Consider the following 22,778-nt stretch of genomic DNA (forward strand, 5'->3'; position numbering starts at 1 on the left):
CTCTCTCTCTCTCCTCTCCTCCTTCTCTCCTCTCTCTCTCTCTCTCTCTCTCTCTCTCTCTCTCTCTCTCTCTCTCTCTCTCTCTCTCTCTCTCTCTCTCTCTCTCTCTCTCTCTCTCTCTCTCTCTCTCTCTCTCTCTCACATTATTGTAGAAAAGAGAAGGCACAAAGAAGAAGCAGCAGAAAGCACCAGTAGTGGAAGAAAACAACGTGACAATTCCAGCACCGGACACAGAATCCATAGCAAGCAGGGAATCCTTCTCAATGCCCGCAAGTCCTCAGAGTGTGGTAAGTTTGTTTTGGACTTGGAAATGGCTCATGGAAATAAGTGAAATATGATCTTAACTTGTTGCTGTGACTCATTTTACACATGCATACCTGTTCACTTGAAATGTTAAAAATTCGTATTTTTCAGATGGAAAAAATAGAGAAGTAATAAAATATACAAATTAATCATTTACTCATGAAAGTATTAAAATATGGTTTCAAATCCTGAATAGATGTTTTCTGGCACCAAACTTTTCTTTTTTACACATTATACTGGATCAAAAATGCCTTTTTAATTCTTCAGTTAAAGCCAAAAATTTGTATTTGGATTTTTTGTGATAGTAGACAGGGCTTCATATGTAACACATAGTTTAAATCGGGTGTTATGTCAGGGTGATGTGCTGAAAATCTAATTTATGTCTTTCCTTTTTAAAAGAATTTAACCTCTATCTGTATAATTCTGATCATTTGGACTTTAGATTATGTTTGAATAATTATCTCACAAAGATTAAAAAAACAAACAAAAAAAACTACTCGGATGTAAAAAACCCACAAACGTTAGATCAAAATCATGTCATTATTCTTTCAGTGTTTGATGTTTGTTTTTTGGTGGAGATTGGTACTCTATAAATGTTATTATTTATAATTTTATTTATTTATTTATTAATTTATCAATTTTTTCCCCCAATCTTTGTCTTTAGATGTCAGTTGGAAGTGAAGCCACGTCCCTGACTGTCCAAGAAGACAGTAACGACGGTGGTTTGGTCATCGTTGATGACACCCATTCATTCCCTCCAGGTTAGTTTATCTGATAGGGGCATGAGAAGCAAACGTGGGAATTTCCCCACAATTGATCGGTTTCCTACTTAACTCTCGAGTTCATATGCATGGAGAATCGAATAATTTTTTTTCGATTTTCAATGAGGGTGAACTTGAGAGAGTTAATGGAACTCACCTGACTTTTGAGATAAATTAAGCTTACTTATACAATGCTCATAGAGTGAGAGTTGACAGCAAATCCAAAACTTTTCCATCATAAAAAAAAAAAAAAAAAGAAAATTTGGTTCTTTTTATGGCCATTAAAAAAATTTATCACTTTTTTCCACTAGCCTATCGATTTAAAACTCATGAATGAAAGAAAAGTTTGCCATAACAAGGATTGTTAAAAAATATCAGTGCTGATGGTTTTCCTCGGATCCGCGGAAATCCGCGATTTTTGTGTCAGAGGAGGAATTTCCTCCTTTGAAAAAAGACATTTTCCTCAATCAAATTTTCTTGCTTTGAGAGGTTTGATGTGTGGTGGGACAAACTGGTGCAGCTTCCCCACTATCCAGAAGGTAGCTAGAGTAGTTTATCATCTCAATGGCTCTAAAAGTGGGGGTTGGTGAAGTAAACATGTGGCGTAAAGAAAACCATTCATAATTTTCCTCCTTCAGCTTTCTTTCCTTTCCTTGGTTTTCCTCCTCAGATCCTTGATCCGCGGATATTTCCTTCATTTCCTCCTTTTACTTTTTTTTATATAATAAATCTTTAAAAAATACCTCCTTTTTAAAAAAAAAAATATATATATAAAAAAATTCCTCCTTTTACTGGACTCCGGGCGTTTTAAAATTGTACTCAAAAGAAGTCATCCTGCCTACTTTACTGTGGTGCAAGAATGTTCTAGGTGAGTTTTCCGTTTTTCCGAGACTTTTCCTCCTTTTTGACTTTTTGTGAGTATCATCACTGCTCCTTTGTCCCTTTTTGTCACCATCAGCACTGAAGAATAAAAGAAAGCAAAACTAAAATTTCATTAACATTTTTTACTTGTTAAAAGGCTATTCATTATAATAATGTCTGTCACTATTCATCGAGTTGTAACTGGGGACCTAACCTGTTTTACACAAGAGAGCAGTAACAGTGATACTACTCAGATCGTCATTGTTCTTATTCTTACTCGGATTGTCACTGCTCTCTTGCTAAAGTGTAATTTCAGCTATCATTGCTTGAATAGGTTTAATGATAATAATAATAATAATAATAAATAATAATAATAATATAATAATAATAATAATAATAATAATAATAACAATAATAATAATAATAATAATAATAATAATAATAATAATAATAATAATAATAATAATAATACTTTATCGCATCCCAAAAAGAATCTTTTTTGTACACACGTGTTACAATTTACACAGTAAGATACATAGATGATGGAAATATGATGTATAATATGTAAATAAGGAGCGTTTCACGGCCAGAGCTGTGCTTTATATATGAACAATTTCAACACTGTAAAATAGTTAAAATTGTCACTATAAATTGAAAATTGAAAAGATTGCAAAACAAATAAATTAATGAATTAATATTTAAATGTGTCAGTGGATTCACATGTAGAAGGAGAGTGCGGCATAAACAATGGAATTGAATTGAAAATCGCATTTTCCATTATATTTTATATCATTTCTGAATTGATGGTAGGGAGCCGAAATATTTTAATGGCCGTCATTTTTTTTTTTTTTTTCTTCCCCCAGTTACTAGTAAACCAATTCAGGCCCCCAAAAGAGGCAGAGGGAGAGGTCGACCCAGGGGTTCTGGGGTCGGACGGAGACCACGAGGAAGAGGAAGTGCCAAAAAGGCCATGTCTGCTGCTGAAATTGCTGGGGCTCAGGCAGGGATGACAGCTGCCTATGCTGCTTATGGCTACAACTTTACAGGCAAAGGTTTGTTTGTATACAGTAGAAAATCCATTTCTTTTCTCTGTTGTTATATTATTTATTGCAGACCTGCCAACCCTTTTACACTTATGGCGGAATCATTCCTATTTTCACTCCTCCTTTTCTACATTTCCCGGCATTGTCTCTAAAACTCAGATTTTTTGGAGTTGGGGGGGGGGGGTATTTAAAAAGGTGAATTTTTTATTATAAGTGATTGTCAAAAGGGAGCTAAGTAGTAAAATTAGTTGCACTCCTTTCCCCCTTTCCCATTCTATTACCGAAGACTTGTGATATGTAGTTATGCCAACTGTGCCAGAATACTGTCTTTATGTGTTTGGTGGCAAAGTTGGTGGTCATTCCGACACAGAATTATTCATTGTTAAGAAATTCCTATTTTTTGTCTCAAATTCCTATTTTCTGGTGTTCTGATTCCACTTTTTGAATGTGGAGGGTTGGCAGGTCTGTATCTTGTAGTTTAAACAGACCTACCACAAATACAGGTTGTGTCAAAACGTTTTCGTAATTAATATTTGCTTCAAAAATACTCCCAAGTTGTTTCCTAAGCTAAGCCATTTTCATCAGTTTCTTGTTGAATAATAAAAAAATAATAGAAAAACTGACAGTCTAGCGCCGATAGAATAGCAGGAATAGTCTCTCAGTGGTCCAAAAATGCGTTTACAAAATATCAACTATGATGATGATTTTTGTATTGTGCCCATTAACATCATTTTTTGTAAAAAAAAATTTTGTAATTTTCACTGCTCTTTTTCTAAAGTGTAATAGTTGACATCCCTGCCTCTCTTAACTTTGATTTAAACTAACAGTGTTGCAATCACTGTTAATGTTCTCAAACTTAACCAATCTTTTACGTTCCCATAGTGGGCAGGGAGGTACATCCTGTGTCTTCTATCCCCCCAACCTGTTTTCCAATTGTTTCCTGTCGTTGTCTTGGAATGAGATTACTTGGTTTTGTCCTGGTCCTGACCTGACCTCCTTGGCTGGGAGGGAAACAGTCGAATGTATAGTTATAGTTTTGGAAGATGATATTTTTTTCCTTGTAAATCATCTCTCTGTTGTTATGCATTGTATTATGTTTAGTTTGCATATTATATTATATGATTTGAGTGTATTCCTCTTAGTTGGGACCTGTGCTTGTATCTGGATAAGACTTTTAGGTGATCTCAAACTAAGTACTTTGACAGTGTGCCTTTGGAATCTACATCTGTTCCCTATTTGAACCAATTCCCCTTTGTCTCACCTTTTCTTTTGTGCTTTAATTGTAATTCTAGAACTTTTTACTATCCCATTTTCTTCCTTTTTACTGGCGCTGATATGACCTTAATGTGTTGCAAGTGCCGTAAAACCCCTAAAAACAGACAAACAAAACAATCTTCTACGTTTTGAGCAAGTCATATTATTATTATTATTATTATTATTATTATTATTATTTAATTTCTCCTTTCCACTTTTTTTTTCTCAGCTAACGTCCAGTCCAAGAACATGCCGGGAGAGTCCTGATGAAAAGTGCCATAATTAGCTCTACTACTCTATAAATATCCAGTTTTTCTTGTTTTTTTGTTGTTTTTTTTCACATCATCTTTCATTGCCTCATGAACTGATCTGCCACTTTGATTTATGTTGAAATATAACACTTTTAATTCCGCGGAGGGGGGGGGGGGTTGTTTAGTTTTTGCCAAACTGTGTTGCTTTTTTTTTTTTTTTCTCTCCAAGGACATCCAGGGAATTTATTAACATTTTATTCAAAAATGAAATTGTAACCAAATGGGGAATGAGATTAGCAGAAGAGTAGCGTCCCTTGATTGGACGTCACCCATAGTCTGTGACGTCACCCATGGTCTCTTCCTTTAATCTCATTCCCTATTGAGATTTAGCAGAAGAGTAGCGTCCCTTGATTGGACGTCACCCATAGTCTCTTCCTTTAATCTCATTCCCTATTGAGATTTAGCAGAAGAGTAGCGTCCCTTGATTGGACGTCACCCATAGTCCTCTTCCTTTAATCTCATTCCCTATTGAGATTTAGCAGAAGAGTAGCGTCCCTTGATTGGACGTCACCCATAGTCTCTTCCTTTAATCTCATTCCCTATTGAGATTTAGCAGAAGAGTAGCGTCCCTTGATTGGACGTCACCCATAGTCTCTTCCTTTAATCTCATTCCCTATTGAGATTTAGCAGAAGAGTAGCGTCCCTTGATTGGACGTCACCCATAGTCTCTTCCTTTAATCTCATTCCCTATTGATGCACTCTATGTTCGCTCTAAAGCATTTAAAGTGGTAACTTGTTTTTAAAAGCTTAATACAAATAATGGATTGGGTTTGATTGTTCCCTGTTTGTTTTTGGAAAGGGGAGAGGGAGTCGTGGAATTGCTTTTTTATTTTTCAAGGACGTCCAGCGAATTTATGAACATTTTATTCAAAAATGAACTTGTAACCAAATTGATGCACTATGTGTTCGCTCTAAAGCATTTAAAGTGATAACTTGTCCTTGTTTTTTAAACAAATGATACAAATAGCAGTTTAGGTTTGATTGTTCCTTGTTTTTTGGGGTTTTTTTTGGAAAGGGGAGAGGGAGTCGTGGAATTTTGATTTCGAGAAATGATATTCCAATTTCATTGTTCATCTCATGTTGCAAGGGGCTGCATAAAACTATTCTTGGATACTCATGATTAAAGAAATTAGTATAAACATTAAAAAATCATTCTCATGTATCTGTTTTGAAGCGTAGCATGAAGCTGTTTGGCTGAGTAGTTTTTGTTTTTATGAGCTGTGTATTATTGTCAACATTTTGATTGCGATTTTATGAAATGTAACACATGGACTATAAACTGTCTTTGAAGTGAATTTAGTGAATGTGTTGATGATAACATTTGAGGATTTTATAACTTATCTCATGTTTGTAGATGACAAATTAGTTGTGAATTATTTTAACTCTCTCTCCTTACCGAACATTTTTAGGATTTTTCCAAAATGTCATAACTATTCAACATAAAAATTGATTTATTTACACTTTAACTCAGAAGTAAAAAGAACATACTTTACTTAATTTTGTGCAGACAAACAAGCTTTACAAAACAGCATCAAGTTCTAATTTTATAACAAAGATTTTTTTCTCCAAATTTTGTGATTTATTACAAAATAGATATGAAAAAGAAAAATGTTCATTCAATCAAAACGAATGTGACAATTTTCCTGAAGTTGGTAAGGAGAGGGTTAAGGCAGATAGTATTTGTGAAATCCTGTTGTTTTTTTTTTATTTTGAGAAGTTGAAGAGCACATCAAATTCTTTGCACCCCAATAAGGATCGATAAGGATCAGATAGGAAGTACATTTTTAGAATATATTCACACTTGCTACAATTTGTTTGTTTTCTATTTTTAAAAAAAAATTTGGTAGATTGATTTCAATGTCGGATATGATTATGAAATGATGGTTTTATTTTGTACCCTGAAAATTGTTTACTTTGCGCTTATCATCGTCTCAACCCCCCCCCCCCCCCCCTGCCCCCTGCCCCCGTGTACCTCTTTCTAACATGAATTGTCAACTTATTCCAGTTCTATAGTTTGTACCTTTATGTCGTGTGGACCTCAGATTCAACTACTTCATTTAATAATTAAAACCTTGTGTTTGAGATTTGACTGTCAGTCTCAAAAACCTCTACTTAAAGCAAAAAATTGGACGTCACAAACATTGAATAAAAATAAAAATATGAGGATAAATATAAAAATTAGACTGCGTAAACAGGAAACAGTTTAAGAGTGGTAGTGTCAAACCATGTAAACAGGAAACAGGGAGTGGTAATGAGGAAACAGAGAGTGGTAATGTTAGACCATGTAAACAGGAAAGTTTAGAGTGAAGTGTAGTAGTTTACAGTATTGAAATATTGTCAACAATGACAAAAAGAATATATTGACAATGTATTGAATTTAAAAAAAAAATAATTTTCATCGAAATCTGGCTTAACGTTTATGAAATATTCCAAAGTCACCACATAAAAAAAGATATTCTCAAAACTCTCACTTTAAGAGAGAATTTCTTCTTTAAAATTAAATGTAGAATTTTTGCTACCCACTAACTTGTTTTGGTAATAAAAAACCTGTATTTGAAAGAATGCAGTATTTGTGTAGGGGTTAGCATGTTTGTCTTTATGAAATATGAATATAATAGGGAATGAGATTAGCGGAAGATTAGCGTCCCTTGATTGGACGTCACCCATAGTCTGTGACGTCACCGGTGGTGGAAAAGTTATTAGAGAGAGAACGTCATGTTGGTTGTGCTCATGCGTCTCTCGTCCTCCCTTCCGGTGAAAGCGGCTTGAGACACTTCAAAACCAAATTGACGTTCTCTCTGTAAGGTGACGTCCAATCAAGGGACGCTACTCTTCCGCTAATCTCATTCCCTATACTTCTCATTTTTATTTTTCTCCTTCATTCGCCTTCATTTTGTCTATGTTTGAATGTCTAGTTGGTAAAAATGAACACAGTGACAAAATTTACCTTAAAACTTTTCCTCCTCATTATACGTTTGCTGAACTGCCAATTATGCGTCAAAAAGGTGTATTACTACACTTTCCCCCCCCCCCCCCCCCCCATCAAATTACACATTTATGCTTTTTTATTCCACATTTTTTTTTCAGTCAGAATTACAACTTTCCTTCGCCAGGGCTTGGCAGCTCTGGGTTTGTTTTACACAAAGAAGTCACAAGACATGTTGCATTTTGATAAGGTTTTCTCATTCAGATATTGTTCTCGTCAAGGTTGAGGTTTTTATCTCAAATTATACTAAAGCATAAAATTATTTTTTATTTACTTGTTTTTTGTTTTTTTTTCATCTACGATGATTAGCTGCAATGTGATCTCTGTATATATTTATATCATAGTCATAGTGTGATATAAATGATACAAAAAAAAAAAAAAAATATGCAGCATATCCTATTTATGAATGGAGGTTGTGAATGACACAGAAGCATGCACTGTAGATGAAATGTTTAATATATATATATATATATATATATATATTGGCAGATATTTTTTTCCTAAAATATGCATCGATTAAGATGGTCTTCGGCTTTCAAAGAGGTGTCAAATTATAGACATTTAACGAGTTAAGTATCAGCTTAGTTTATCACAATTTGAATTCTGGGTGGGGATCCTGACCTCCCATAGTGGGCAGGGAGGTACATGCTGTGTCTTCTAACCCCCCATACCCGTTTTCCAATTGTTTCCTGTCGTCTTGGAATGAGATTACTTGGTTTTGTCCTGACCCTGACTGGAATTCCTTGGCTGGGAGGGAAACAGTCGAATGTATAGTGTAGTTTTGGGAGATGATATTTTTTTTCCTTGTAAATCATCTCTTTGTTATGCATTGTATTATGTTTAGTTTACATATTATATTATATGATTGGTAAACATTTGAGTGTATTCCTCTTAGTTGGGACCTGTGCTTGTGTCTGGATGAGACTTTTAGGTATCTCAAACTAAGTACTTTCGACGGTGTGCTCTTGGAATCTACATCTGTTCCCTATTTGAACCAATTCCCCTTTGTCTTACCTTTTCTTTTGTGGTTTAATTGTAATTCTAGAACTTTTTACTATCCCATTTTCTTCCTTTTTACTGGCGCTGATATGACCTTCTGGGTGAGGCCTAAACCTAAGCAAGAGTACAATACTGGCGTCTTCTAATCATCTTTATTGTTTTCCCAACATGCATTTCTGTCTTTGTCTTGAATGGGATTATATATTGGTTTTTGTCTTGTTTGAGTACCTAGCTGGGAGGGAAAGATCAAATGATTATATTATTTGTTTTGGAGATGATATCCTTTTGTCCTGTAAATCACATCTGCTTATGATTACATTTTTATTTTGAATGTAAAATTAAGCATTGAGTGTTTACCTCTTGTTGGATTTTGCGCTTGTGCTGGATGACGACTTTCAGGGTCTTCAAACAAGTACATGGGGGTACTCTGAATCTACATCTGATCCCTATTTGTTCTCAGTTCCCCTTTGTCTTACTTTTTCTTGGGTGCTTTAATTGTAATTCTAGAACTTTTTACTATCCCATTTTCTTCCTGTTTACTGGCGCTGATATGACCTTAATGTGTTGCAAGCGCCGTAAAACCCTTAAAAACATTAAAAAAAACATGATATGACCTTAATGTGTTGCAAGCGCCCTAAAACCCTTAAAAACAAAACATAAAACAAATAATTTGAATTAAGTGTTCTGGTCAAAAGAATAAAATCATTTCTTTTATGTCAATTTACGGCCAAAAAAACATGAATGCACCATGTTATCTTATGTTTTGAAAAATTGGATATAGAAGCTTGATAATATTTGTTGTTTTATGTCTTTTTTTTTTTATACTGTTGGTTTCTCTGAGAAAGATCACGAATGATTTATACTATTTATTTGCCATTTATGTAATAGCACCAGCCCCTGTCTGTCCAGAACACAGCAGTCTTGCCAACCAGTACGATTTCTCATATTTTAGTATTAAAAAAAAAAAAATTGAGCTTTTATATAGCGCAATATCCACTTAACGTGCTCAAAGCGCTTTACAAGGGGTCCCTGGTCAACAGCAACATTTAACATGTAGGACAAGAGATGACGCCTGTTAGGCGATATTACAATTTTTCGGACAAAGACAACGCTGTTAACTGGGTGGGGATCCTGACCTCCCATAGTGGGCAGGGGGGTACATACTGTGTCTTCTATCCCCTTATATCTGTTTTCCAACATGCTTTCTGTCTTTGTCTTGGCATGAGATTACTTGGTTTTGTCCTGGCCCTGGCCGGAGTCCTAGCTGGGAGGGAAACAGTCAAATGCATAATTATTGTTTGGGGAGATGATATTTTTTTCCTTGTAAATCATCTCTCTGTAATGTATTTTTTGTTATTTTTAATGTATAATTTAGGCATTTGAGTGTATTCCTCTTTGTTGGATTTTGTGTTTGTGTCCGAATGAGACTTATAGGTGATATCAAACTAGGTGCATTGGTGATATGCTCTTGGAATCTACATCTGATCCCTATTTGTTCTCAATTCCCCTTTGTCTTACTTTTTCTTGGGTGCTTTAATTGTAATTCTAGAACTTTTTACTATCCCATTTTCTTCCTTTTTACTGGTGCTGATATAACCTAAATGTGTTGCAAGCGCCGTAAAACTCTTAAAAACAAAAACAAACAACGCTGTTAACTGCCAGGTACTCATTTTACACCTGAGTACAGTGAGAGAATGTGAGTAAAGAGTCTTTTCCAAGGACTCAACTATGCGTCGAGCGAGGCTCAAACCCAAGACCTTCCGATCCGAAAGCGAGTGTCATACCACTAGACCACATAGCCGCACAAGTAGGCTTTCAGGCCCAAAATATGTAAATATGGGATTGTACAAAATATGCTAAGTACAAAAGGTCTATCAACATGGAGAATAAAAGTGGAAGAGTTTTAGTAAGACTAAATTGACTCCATCTTGCTGTGAATCTGAGTAGCCAATGGAATTACTGGGTTTTCCCTATAAATTTAGTGAATATGATTAAATTTGGATACTGGGTGGGATTCCTGACCTCCCATAGTGGCCAGGGAGGTACTTACTGTGTCTTCTATACTCTTAAATGTATTTTCCAACATGCTTTCCGTCTTTGTCGTGGAATGAGATTACTTGGTTTTGTCCTGGCCCTGGCTGAGAGGGAAACAGTCAAATGTATAGTTAGTTTTCGGAGATGATTTTTTTTCCCTTGTAAATCATCTCTGTTATGTATTATTATATTTGTTATTTTGAATGTCTAATTATAATGTAAGCATTTGAGTGTATTCCTCTTTGTTGGGTCTTGTGCTTGTGTCTGGATGAGACTTTTAGGTGATCTCAAACTAAGTACATTGATGGTATGCTCTTGGATTCTACATCTGATCCCTATTTGTTCCCAGTTCCCCTTTGTCTTACTTTCTTTTGGGTGCTTTAATTGTAAGTCAAGAACTTTTTACTATCCCATTTTTTTCCTCTTTACCTAAATGTGTTGCAAGCGCCGTAAAACCCTTAAAAACAAACAAACAAATTTGGATAGTTAGTTGGTAATGTTGAAAATATGTTTTTTTTTAAGGGGAAAAATATGAGAAGATCAGGCTAAATATTTTGGAAAATCTGATAAATCATTTTTAAATGGTTGATGTTGATTGGCAATTCTGACACAGCAAATCCTGTACATTTGATGTTTTACAGCACAGGAAGGACCATGACTACTTTGCCTGTCATCAAATAAGACTAAAAAAATTATTTTTTTTTAGAATTTTGGACGTCATAAACATTGAATAAAAATTTTGGCCAGAAAGCTTTTACTTCAAATAGTCCAGTCGGTAGAGCACTTGCTTCACAAGCAAAGGGGCCAAGATCGATCCCTGGTGCAGCCGAGATTATTTTTTTTCCTGACCCCTCTGTCCACCCAGCAATGATTTGGTAGATGGGTCTGTTAGATCTGGTGGCAAAGTACTTTGCGATAGACTTAATGTCCTATCCAAAGGGTTGCAAGCAATTGCCATTGTCCGTTTCACGCTACAGAGACGGGGACAAACTCCGGCTCCACGGGCTCTGAATAACTACAAGTTGTCAAAAAACATTTCAAACCTGAGACTTCAAACAAGTTTGAGACTTTTTAATACCAAATTGGCGGTCACCATCTTCATTGGAAGTAACATTTTCTGGCCAAAACAAAACAAAATGTGTTCTGTCTTTGAGTTGTTCATTGAGCTTGCCTATATAGGTCTTGAGTTTATCGTTGTAAGGTTAGTTGTAAATACAAGGAATTGTACAAATTACCAAAAATATCATTGTGAATGAATTGCTAAGTGTATATATAGATATATATTTTTTGTACTACTTTGTTCTATCATAAATATTTCAGATGCTTCAAGATTTTATACCTCTTCACGCTTTATCTTATCTTAACTTGAATCAAACAACATTATTACTTAACTTTTACCCTCGTCACCCTTTATCTTTAAGTTTATCTTAACTTGTATCAAACGACATGTTTTCTTACTTGACATTCCCTTTGGTTGGGATCTCCCCCCGCCCCCCCCCCCCCCCCCCCCCCCACTTACACACACAGATACAATAATTTCATAAATAAAATATATTATGTTTTAGAAATTAGTAGAGAAGATACCTGGGTGGGGTTCCTGACCTCCCATAATGGACAGAGAGGCACTTACTATGTCTTCTATCCCCCTATATTTGTTTTCCAACACGATTTCCTGGGTGTGGATCCTGACCTCCCATAGCGGGCAGGGAGGTACATACTGTGTCTTCTATCCCCATATAGGGTATCTGTTTTCCAACATGCTTTCTGTCTTTGTCTTGGAATGAGATTACTTGTTTTTTTCCTGGCCCTCGCCGGAGTCCTAGCTGGGAGGGAAACAGTCAAATGCATAGTTATTGTTTTGGGAGATGATATTTTTTTCCTTGTAAATCATCTCTCTGTTATGTATTAGTAATTAGTATATTTGTTATTTTTTAATGTATAATGTAAGCATTTGAGTGTGTTCCTCTTTGTTGGATTTTGTTCTTGTGTCCGGATGAGACTTATAGGTGATCTCAAACTGATATGCTCTTGGAATCTACATCTGATCCCTATTTATTCCCAGTTCCCCTATGTCTTACTTTCTCTTGGGTGCTTCAATTGTAATTCTAGAACTTTTTACTATCCAATTTTCTCCCTTTTTACTGGCGCTGATATAACCTAAATGTGTTGCAAGCGCCGTGAAACCCTCAAAAACAAACTGGCACTTATATGACCTTAATGTGTTTCAAGCGCCGTAAAATCCTTAAAAACAAAAACAAACAACACGATTTCTGTCTTTGACTTGGAATAAGACTACTTGGTTTTGTTCCGGCCCTGGCTGGATACCCTTGCTGGGAGGGAAACAGTCAAATGTATAGTTTGGGTTATGGGAGATGATGTTTTTTCTCTTGTAAATCATCATCTCTCTGTTATACATTGTATTATTTTTGTTTTACATATGATTTGTAAACATTTGAGTGTATTCCACTTAGCAGGGACCTGTGCTTGTGTCTGGATGAGACTTTTAAGTGATCTCAAACTAAGTACACTGATAGTGTGCTCTTGGAATCTAAATCTGTTTCCTTTGTCTATCTTTTTTAGGGGGTGCTTTAATTGTAATTCAAGACCTTTTTACTATCCCATTTTCTTCATTTTTACTGGCGCTGATATGACCTAAATGAGTTGCAAGCGCTGAAAAACCCACAGATACAGATACAACCCCCCCCCCCCTCATTATTTGAGACTTCGGCGAAGCCCCATGTTTGAGAGATTTGTTTAAAACCAAGTTTTGAGTCGTAATTTAAATCGAACGATAGTTTAAGAACAAGTTATCTTACCACATTTTTTATTATATGCGTTGGTTAAAACAGTAATAGGCATATAATTGTGACAGTGTTATGTCAAGACTTGTTACAGACTACAGATGTTTTTGGTTTAACTCGCTCAACCCTAGAATTTTTTGCTCCTTTTCAAAATTAGACAAAATATAAAAAATTATCATGTTCTAGATTATTTTATTCGACAGCCATTTATATGTAAAAATTAAGAACATTAGTTTTGATTCTACGCCTACAAATTGACTCAGTAAAAAAACAAGTAATAACTAGGCATGGGGTAAAATTAACCCCGGTTATACTAGGGATATTGTCGGTGTTAGGGTTGAGTGAGCTAAACTGGTCATAATTAAATCAAATTTGCACAAATCGTTGTTATGGACAACAATATATAAAACAAATGATTTTAATTTAATATAGTAGGTTTAGCAAATTATTTATAAATTATTCAATAAACTTTGATGATAATGATTCTCTTTTTACGTAATCCTGAGGCCAATGTTGTGTGTATATATATATATATAACGTCCCAATTGATTTGAATGCTCCATGTTTGTAAAAAGAGTGCTTGTTATTTTAATATGACTGTTATTGTTGCATTTATTTCTAATGAAATTCAATAAAATGCTTGAAACTTGACATCTTTTTATTGTTGTGGATTTGTATTATTATTATTATTTTTTTTTTTGCTTAATACTATTCGATTGTATGCCTTAGCAGTATTGGCACTTGACTTTTGACCCGCAGGTCTGGGTTTTGAGTTCAACTGTAGAGTTGTGGTGGGCGGAATTCCTTTTAGGGTCTGGGTGAGGTTTTCTGACCTCACCTCTCATGGTGGGCAAGTGGTCACTTGTTGTCTATTCTATCATTCTGGGCGGGGTTCCTGACCTCCCATAGTGGGCAGGGGGGTACATACTGTGTCTTCCCTCTCAGCCAGGGGATCCGGCCAGGACCAGGACAAAACCAAGTAATCTCATTCCAAGACAAGGACAGGAAACAATTGGGAAACGGGTTCCCCCATACCCGTTTCCCAATTGTTTCCTGTCCTTGTTTAGAATGAGATTACTTGGATTTGTCCTGGTCCTGGCCGGATCCCCTCGCTGAGAGGGAAACAGTCGAATGTATAGTTAGTTTTGGGAGATTATATTTTTTTCCTTGTAAATCATCTCTCTGTTATGCATTGTATTATGTTTAGTTTACATATTTTATTATATGATTGGTAAACATTTGAGTGTAGTCCTCTTAGTGGGGACCTGTGCATGTGTCTGGATGAGACTTTTAGATGATCTCAAACTAAGTACTTTGGTGGTGTGCTCTTGGAATCTACATCTGATCCCTATTTATTCTCAGTTCCCCTATGTCATACTTTTTCTTGGGTGCTTTAATTGTAATTCTATAACTTTTTACTATCCCATTTTCTTCCCTTTTACTGGCGCTGATATAACCTAAATGTGTTGCAAGCGCCGTAAAACACTTAAAAACAAAACAAAAACAACTGTGTCTTCTATCCCCTTATATCTGTTTTCCAACATGCTTTCTGTCTTTGTCTTGGAATGAGATTACTTGGTTTTGTCCTGGTCCTGGCCGAATCCCGTGGCTGAGAGGGAAACAGCCAAATGCATAGATATTGTTTTGGGAGATGATATTTTTTCATTGTAAATCATCTCTCTGTTATGTATTATTATATTTATTATTTTGAATGTATAATGGAAGCATTTGAGTTTATTCCTCTTTGTTGGATTTTGTGCTTGTGTCCGGATGAGACTTATAGGTGATCTCAAACTTAGTACATTGGTGGTATGCCCTTGGAATCTACATCTGTTTCCTATTTGAACGAATTCCCCTTTCTTGGGTGCTTTAATTGTAATTCTAAATCTTTTTACCATCCCATTTTCTTCCTTTTTACTGGCGCTGATATGACCTTAATGTGTTGCAAGCGCCGTAAAACCCTTAAAAACTAAAAACTAAACTCACCTCTCATGGTGGGCAAGTGGTTACTTATTGTCTCTTCTATTCTCCTATAGGGAATGAGATTAGCTGAAGAGTAGCGTCCCTTTATTGGACGTCACCCATAGTCTGTGACGTCACTGGCGGAAAAGTTATTAGAGAGAGAACGTCATGTTGGTTGTGCGCATGCGTCTCTCGTCCTCGCTTCCGGTGAAAGCGGCTTGAGACACTTCAAAACCAAATTGACGTTCTCTCTGTAAGGTGACGTCCAATCAAGGGACGCTACTCTTCCGCTAATCTCATTCCCTATATATGTTTTCTGAGTTGCGTTCTGTCTTTGTCTTGGAACGGGATTACTTGGTTTTGTCCTGGTCCTTGACAGAGTCCTTGGCTAAGAGATTGAGATGAAGTGAGTAAGAAAGTGCCAGAAGACAACAGAGAATAAAGACTTCGAGGCGGCGATGGGGGCTCGAACTCGCAACCTTACTGGTACAACTCCACTTGGCCGGGGAGATTGTGACTTTACGGTATGAGATGAGCTGTTTGTGTGTGTTGAACCCGTGACCTCAAGAAGTCGGGAAGAATAACTCGAGATAGACTAGAATTTGAAGCGACTTTTTGGAGGTCGTGGATTGCATACACAGTAGAGTCACGATCTCCCCGGCCAGGCGGAGTTGCCGGACCAGTAAGGTCGCACGTTTGACCCCCATCGCTGCCGTGAAGTTTTTATTCTCTGTTGTCTTCTGGCACTTTCTTACTTCACTTCTTGTTATTATCAACATAAGTGCCTGCTCCACTCACTTTTCTTGGCTAAGAGAGAAACAGTCAAAATATAAAATTAGTTTTGGGAGGTGACATTTTTTTGCTTGTATATCATCTCTTATATACTGATAGTTATATTTTTTGTTTTGAACACTTGAGTGTGTTCCTCTTAGTGAGATCCTGTGCTGGTATCAAGACGAGGCTTTTAGGTGATCTCAAACTCATTGATGGTATGCTCTTGAATATACATCAATTCCCTATTTGAACTAATTCTCTTTTGTCTTACTTTTTTTTTTTTTGGAGGGGGGGGGGGGGGGGGGGGGGGGCTTAATGTAAATCTTGAATTTTAAAAATTCCATTTTCTTCATTTTTACTGGCCCTGGAATGACATCTAAATGTGTCGCAAGTGTCGTTAAGCCCCTTAAAAACAAAACACCCCCTTAGGGTGTCGGAGCGTTTGCTGGCCCTACCCCAGTAGATTTTCCATCTGTTCACACCCTTTCAATGTTTCTATCTGGGGTTCCTGGCCTCCCAGGGTGGGCAGGGAGGTACATGCTTTGTCTTCTATCCCCGCCCCTATATCTGTTTTACTGATAGCCATTTTCTTGCTTTTTACTGGCGCTGATATAACCTAAATGTGCTGCAAGTGCCGTAAAATCGTTAAAAACAAAAACAAAACAATTTTTCTATCCCCTCAAATCTTTCCCTGTAGCTCGGTATCCCTGTTCCATGTGGGGATCTGGGTTCTTGTTGTCCCAACAATCGCTCCCAAAATACATTTAACATGATAAATAAAGATGTGAAATCTTTCAATGAGATCAAGTCATAGGATCAAAAAGTATTGTAAAACGTTACTATCTATGCTTCAAAATGCTTTAATGATCTTCATATAATTAAATGCTGTATTAAGTAGGAAGCAAGAAAAGAACACGAGAATATGAAAGATAAGGGGAACTACTCGCTTAATACGCATCACCGAAGAAATTTGCACGGTTATTTCCCTTGTATCGATTTTTCTTTTAAGAAGATGCAGCAACCTTCGTGCACTGACTGTGCAAATCAGTATGTACATGTTGCAACTAAACCTTGACCGACTTTTTACGAGGCCGAGAAAAAAGTGTGTGTGTGTGTGTGGGGGGGGGGGGGGGGGGGGGGGGGGGAGAGAGAGAGAGAGAGGAGAGAGAGAGAGAGAGAGAGAGTATATTAGATAGATAGAGAGAGAGAGAGAGGAGAGAGAGAGAGAGAGGAGAGAAGAGAGAGAGAGAGAGAGAGAGAGAGAGAGAGAGAGAGAGGGGTGAGGGCGAGTCTAATGTTACATAATCTAATTTTCATAATGGGATAACATGGAACTGTTCTGATAGAGGATAGATATAAATAATAACTTCATTGTTATGAAAATAGAATCGCATCAAAGAAGTTATTCTTTCCCTAAGACAAAGGCTAATTGGATAATTTGGAATGTCATCATGAAAGAGTTCGGTCCAGGTGTATATTATTTCATTTCAAGATAAACGTGAATAAACATGGAATTATTACATGTTTTAAACAATCACATTGGAATATCAAAAAGGTATTGAGGTTAAAAGTTGGACTCGCGAAACCAGTAGGTTGTGGCAGTAACATGGAGCTTGAGCTATATATATTATATATATATATATATATATATATATATATATATATATATATATATATATACTTTACAAACATTGGTAGAATAACATAGAATTTACAAAAGAGACCGACTTATCCCGTATACAGTTTCATTTCAAGATAAATTTTAATTTTCTTCAATATCTGAATATATTTTTATGAGGAAAAAAAGTTGTTTCTCTCAAAACATCACGATGAAAATAATCTGACGCAACGCATTCGCGGGCTGAGAATTTTAGTTATCTACTTTTTTTTTTATAGAAAAAAAAAAAAAATTTCGCAATGCAAGTTAAATCTCACACCGCCTCCATCCTTCCTCAAACTCCGAGTACCCAGTACCCAGTGCATAAACGATCACAATAAATAAGTGATGTCAGTGTAGCTCAGTGCCTTTGCAAAAATTCCGCCAACTTTATGCCAGAAATCCTCCAAAATCCGCCAACATTATCTTACTTCACCTGCGACATTTTCCCCAAAACCGCCAAAAAAAATCCGCCATTTGATTTAAAACATTTATAATCAACAATAGTGTATTGTCTTAGAATAAAAATTGTGTTATTAAACGCTACTCATTCATTTACAACTTTATACACGGCTATTTCTATTGAAAGGCATGGCGATTCTGGGTTGATGATATCAACCAAATTCACATCATGTGTTGGATCCATTTCAGCAGCCTCAAGATTCTTTAAAAGTCAATTTCGGGGGGGGGGGGGGGGGGAAGAAATGATTACACTTGATTGCTATACTTTTACTTTTTAAAGTGTTACAAATCATTTTTTAAAAATCCGCCATCCGCCAGGCCATTATTTCCCCGCCACGCGATGATAAAAATCCGCCATTTTGGCGTAAAATCCGCCAACCTGGCAACACTGACTGATTTATTTACAAACGCGTCATTATTGCATCATTGCAAGAAGGGACAAAATTAACACAAGATGTTGATTTAAAAAAAAGAATAAAAAGATAGAAAAGAAAAGGCGGGTGTTTTATGGAAGGATATGGAGCGACATTACATCTTAGGGAATGAGGATGGGGGTAATTGGAGGGACTCCCCCCCCCCCCCCCCCCCCCCCCCCCCCCCCCCCCCAACACCCAATACCACCCCCAACCCCCCACGCGCGTACAAGTAAGATACACAAACATCGAAAACCTAATCTGTCTTATATTTGTTGAAGTCCTTCTCCTCTACCCTCCCCCCCCCTCTCTCCTCCTCCCTCTCATCTTCTCCTATCTCTCTCCTCTCCTCCTCTCCTCCCTCGCTCTCATCTCTATAGGATCCACCAATGTTTAGTCCTCTCTCTCATCATTTTGATCCTCTACTCTTCTTTTATCTTCTTCTCTCTCTCTATCTCTCTCTCTCTTTCTCTCTCCTCCTCCTCTCTCTCTCCTTCTTTCTCTTATCTTCTTCTCCTCTCTCTATTCTCTCTCTCTCTCTCTTCTCTCTTTCTTTCCCCCCAAACCCTCCAACTCACCATCTCCGATCAAATAGCAACGCTATGCATGCAAATGCATATATGTGTGTGTGTGTGTGTGTGTGTGTGTGTGTGTGTGTGTGTGTTTGGGAGGGGAGAGAGAGAGAGAGAGAGAGAGACTAAGAGAGAGAGAGAGAGAGCGAGAGAGAGACTAAGAGAGAGAGAGAGAGCGAGAGAGAGACTAAGAGAGAGAGAGAGAAAGAGAGAGAGACTAAGGGAGAGAGAGAAAGAGAGAGAGACTAAGAGAGAGAGAAAGAGAGAGAAAGAGAGAGAGAGAAAGAAAGAAAGAGAGAGAGAGAGAGAGAGAGAGAGAGAGAGAGAGAGAGAGAGAGAGAGAGAGAGAGGGAGAAGGATGGACAAGAATGTAGAAAAATATAAACAAACGCACAAATACACACACATACACACACATACACACACATACAAGCTCGCGTGCATTCAGGTCAAATCTCCAAATCAGGACAAATTAATGCACCACAGCTGCTGGTGTGAGTACAGACATGCTTCGATTTAACTCACGTCAACACATATTAGTTGCATCAACAAACATCATTAGTTCAACATTTGTCATTTTCCAAATCTACGTGGGGTTCTTGTCTATCATAACACCCACTTTTATCCTTTTTTATTTTTCCTATATAAATACGGGTCGGATAAATACTGACCGATTTTTACTTTATATTAATATGATCTATTCCTGTACTTTATAAGACATAAAGTTGAGCTTTGAAATTAAGCTTTATATAGGGCAATATCCACTTAACGTGCTCAAAGCGCTTTACAAGGGGTCCCTGGTCAACAGCAACATTCGCCATATTACAATTTTTCGGACAAGACAACGCTGTTAACGGCCAGGTACTCATTTTACACCTGAGTACGGTGAGAGAATGTGAGTAAAGAGCCTTCTCCAAAGACTCAACTATGCGCCGAGCGCGAGGCTCGAACCCTGGACCTTCCGATCCGAAAGCGAGTGTCAGACCACAAGACCACATAGCCCCACGATACCAGTAAAAAGCCCGCAATTTCGCAATTTTAACATTACTAACTCGAGGGTAAGAAAATGGGAAAAGTGAGACTCGGAAAAACAAAAACTGAAAATTTAAAACTAAAATGAGCTGAACACCACATGAATTAATTAAGTGAGTGAAAGAAAGTCAGTGAGCTGTCTGGACTCTTTAATTTAATCTTGAGATATATTTATGCCATTTCGGTCAGATAAATCTAAAAATAAAGGGGGAAAAGTATTGATTTGGATGCAGTAAACAAACATAAAATTGTGGAACCGAATACAGTGACAAATCATTGGTAAACAGACGGCAAATAGGCTTCAACAGTCGTGACGTCACTTCCCTCGTAATGAAGCATTGTAACTTAGTAACTTGTTCTAAACTATCGGAGCAATAGCGAACGCCCTTATGAAATACTTTTCCGACGAGCATAAAAGCGTATCCAGAGGAGAAAAACATTATAAATCTGATCATGTTTTGACTTTTATACATTCTGATCACAGGACATGTGAAAAATTTATAGCCAGCATGAAGAATAAAAAGTACTGATTTTCTTTGTTTAGAACCAAGCTGCTCGTTTATGGCCGGACGTGACATCAGACTATTGAATCCAATTGAAAGACCACGAAAGTGGAAGTAACGAAAGTCTGTTGACAAACTTATTCCTCCAATATTAAAAAAAAAAATATATGCCTTTTCCGCCACGACATCATAATAAGATATCGTCGCCTAGGCATTCCACGAAGGAATATAGATAACTCATCCAACAAGATGTCTGATGTCAACAGAAATCACCCATGTTGTCCAAGTTGGGGGTTACTAATCTTGCCCAAGGAAAAAAACAAACGAAAGTGTCTGAAGCGGGACTCGATCCCGGGACCTTCCGGATCACAGTGCAATGCCTTAACCACTCGGCCACTTCACTCCCTAATGTAATTTTGAAATTAATTTGTGCCATTTCGGTCAGATAAATCTAAAAACAAAGGGAAAATGTATTGATTTAGATGTAGTAAATATACATAAAATTGTCGAATCGAATACAATGACAAATCATTGTCATTGTTAAGCAGACGGCAGCAGCCTCTAATGATTTTCACACTACTATGTTATGACGATCGACCCAATCAGCAAAGTCCGGTCCGCATTCGTGCACAGTCGCAAACCCGCCGGGTAGCATCGTCACAACACACCGTTCGACTAGATGCTCTGCCGTCTCAGGTTCTTGCCCACAGCGGGTAAATGTTGGACAGGTAGAGAGACCCCACCGATGAAGCGCACTGGCCGTGAGGCAGCTCCTCGACCGAAGCCGACTCGCAGTCACCCAGTGTCTCTTCTCACTAGTATCAAAGCCTGGCAACTTCTCACCAAGCTTAGACTTAGAGGAGGTTACGTCCCCGCCCCCACGTGAACTGAATTCGTCTAAACCGACTTCCATCTCGTACGTGCAGCTCTGTGCGCTTTCAGAGATTCTGCGAATTGAAAGACTACGAAAGTGGAAGAAACAAAAGTCTGCTGGCAAACTTATTCTTCCAATAATTGGGTAGATAAAATAACACGAGTTCACCATGACCTAAATCATATGTTTTCTGTTGACAAATTAAATAGAATAAAATGACTACATCATATAGATACTATGCGCTTGGCTAAGAAGCTCACAACATTGCCACCCGGAAGTATAACGGACCAACACACAAACCTATGTGTAACCGTAAACGTTTATAGTCTGGTTAATACAGCTCAGTGAGAATTATTATAAACGCGGATGGCAAAAATCAACAATAAAGACCCAAATGACGTCATATTTATTCTATCTATTGATTTATTCTATAATCCTTGATAACATGTTTTATAAATATAAACCTCAAATTATGCTGCTTAAGCTAAACGAATACATCACACATTTCTACTTTTGCAAGTAAAACCCAATCTGACAACTCATCTAAGTCTAAATAAATGTTCACCATTTCGGTTGTCAATAAAGGACCGATCATTATGCCCACGCAGATTTTATAAATAATAATTTGAGTCAACGGGTGATAAAATTACACTTAATCAAGAAAAGGACCGTATGTTAATCGTATACCAATCTGTAAAAAATAGTGTTATAATTTTTTGATTTGCCAGTAATTCTGTATTTGTAGGCAAAAATTTAATATTGGCTGTAGGGAACAACTTAGGCCCTAGCCCTATTTTTAAAAAGGAATGGTTGTGAGAATGGGTGTTTGATACAATTTTCAACCAAAATGGCTCACATTAAATGGAATCGGAGTAAAACGGGTTATTTGTTTTTTTTTTTTTTGTGGAATGAGAAAAAACCCCCCCCCACAAAAATAACAAACAAACAAACAAATAAATAGATAAATAAATAAATAAATTTGTTGGGTTTTTGGGGGTTTTTTTTGGTAGGAAATCAAGGCACCAGTCACAGTTGAACCGTCAGCCGCAGTGCAGAGACGGAAAATAAACTATTTAAGGAATAATTTCTTGCTCAAGGAAAAATCGAGATGCAGACCCTTACCCAAAGAATAGGCATTAAAAAAACACCAACAAACCACTCTGCCATCTCTCGATT

General features: G+C 37.0%; 1 protein-coding gene across 2 annotated transcripts in view; it reads left to right on the forward strand.

The window, feature by feature from the left end:
* The window catches only part of LOC144963360 (chromatin-remodeling ATPase INO80-like), a 52,160-nt gene extending 47,469 nt beyond the window's left edge, over positions 1-4,691 (forward strand). For both annotated transcript variants that reach the window (XM_078897315.1, XM_078897316.1), the window contains exons 35-38: positions 153-287; positions 968-1,064; positions 2,789-2,977; positions 4,452-4,691. In XM_078897315.1, coding sequence (XP_078753441.1) covers positions 153-287; positions 968-1,064; positions 2,789-2,977; positions 4,452-4,489 — 459 coding nt within the window. In that variant the 3' untranslated portion in view covers positions 4,490-4,691. The remainder of the gene's footprint in view (positions 1-152; positions 288-967; positions 1,065-2,788; positions 2,978-4,451) is intronic.
* Positions 4,692-22,778: the final 18,087 nt, after the last annotated feature.

The sequence above is a fragment of the Berghia stephanieae genome, chromosome 1 (assembly GCF_034508935.2).
Source record: "Berghia stephanieae isolate SIO BIC M18660-M18661 chromosome 1, UCSD_Bste_1.3, whole genome shotgun sequence".
Taxonomy (NCBI): Eukaryota; Metazoa; Mollusca; class Gastropoda; order Nudibranchia; family Aeolidiidae; genus Berghia; species Berghia stephanieae.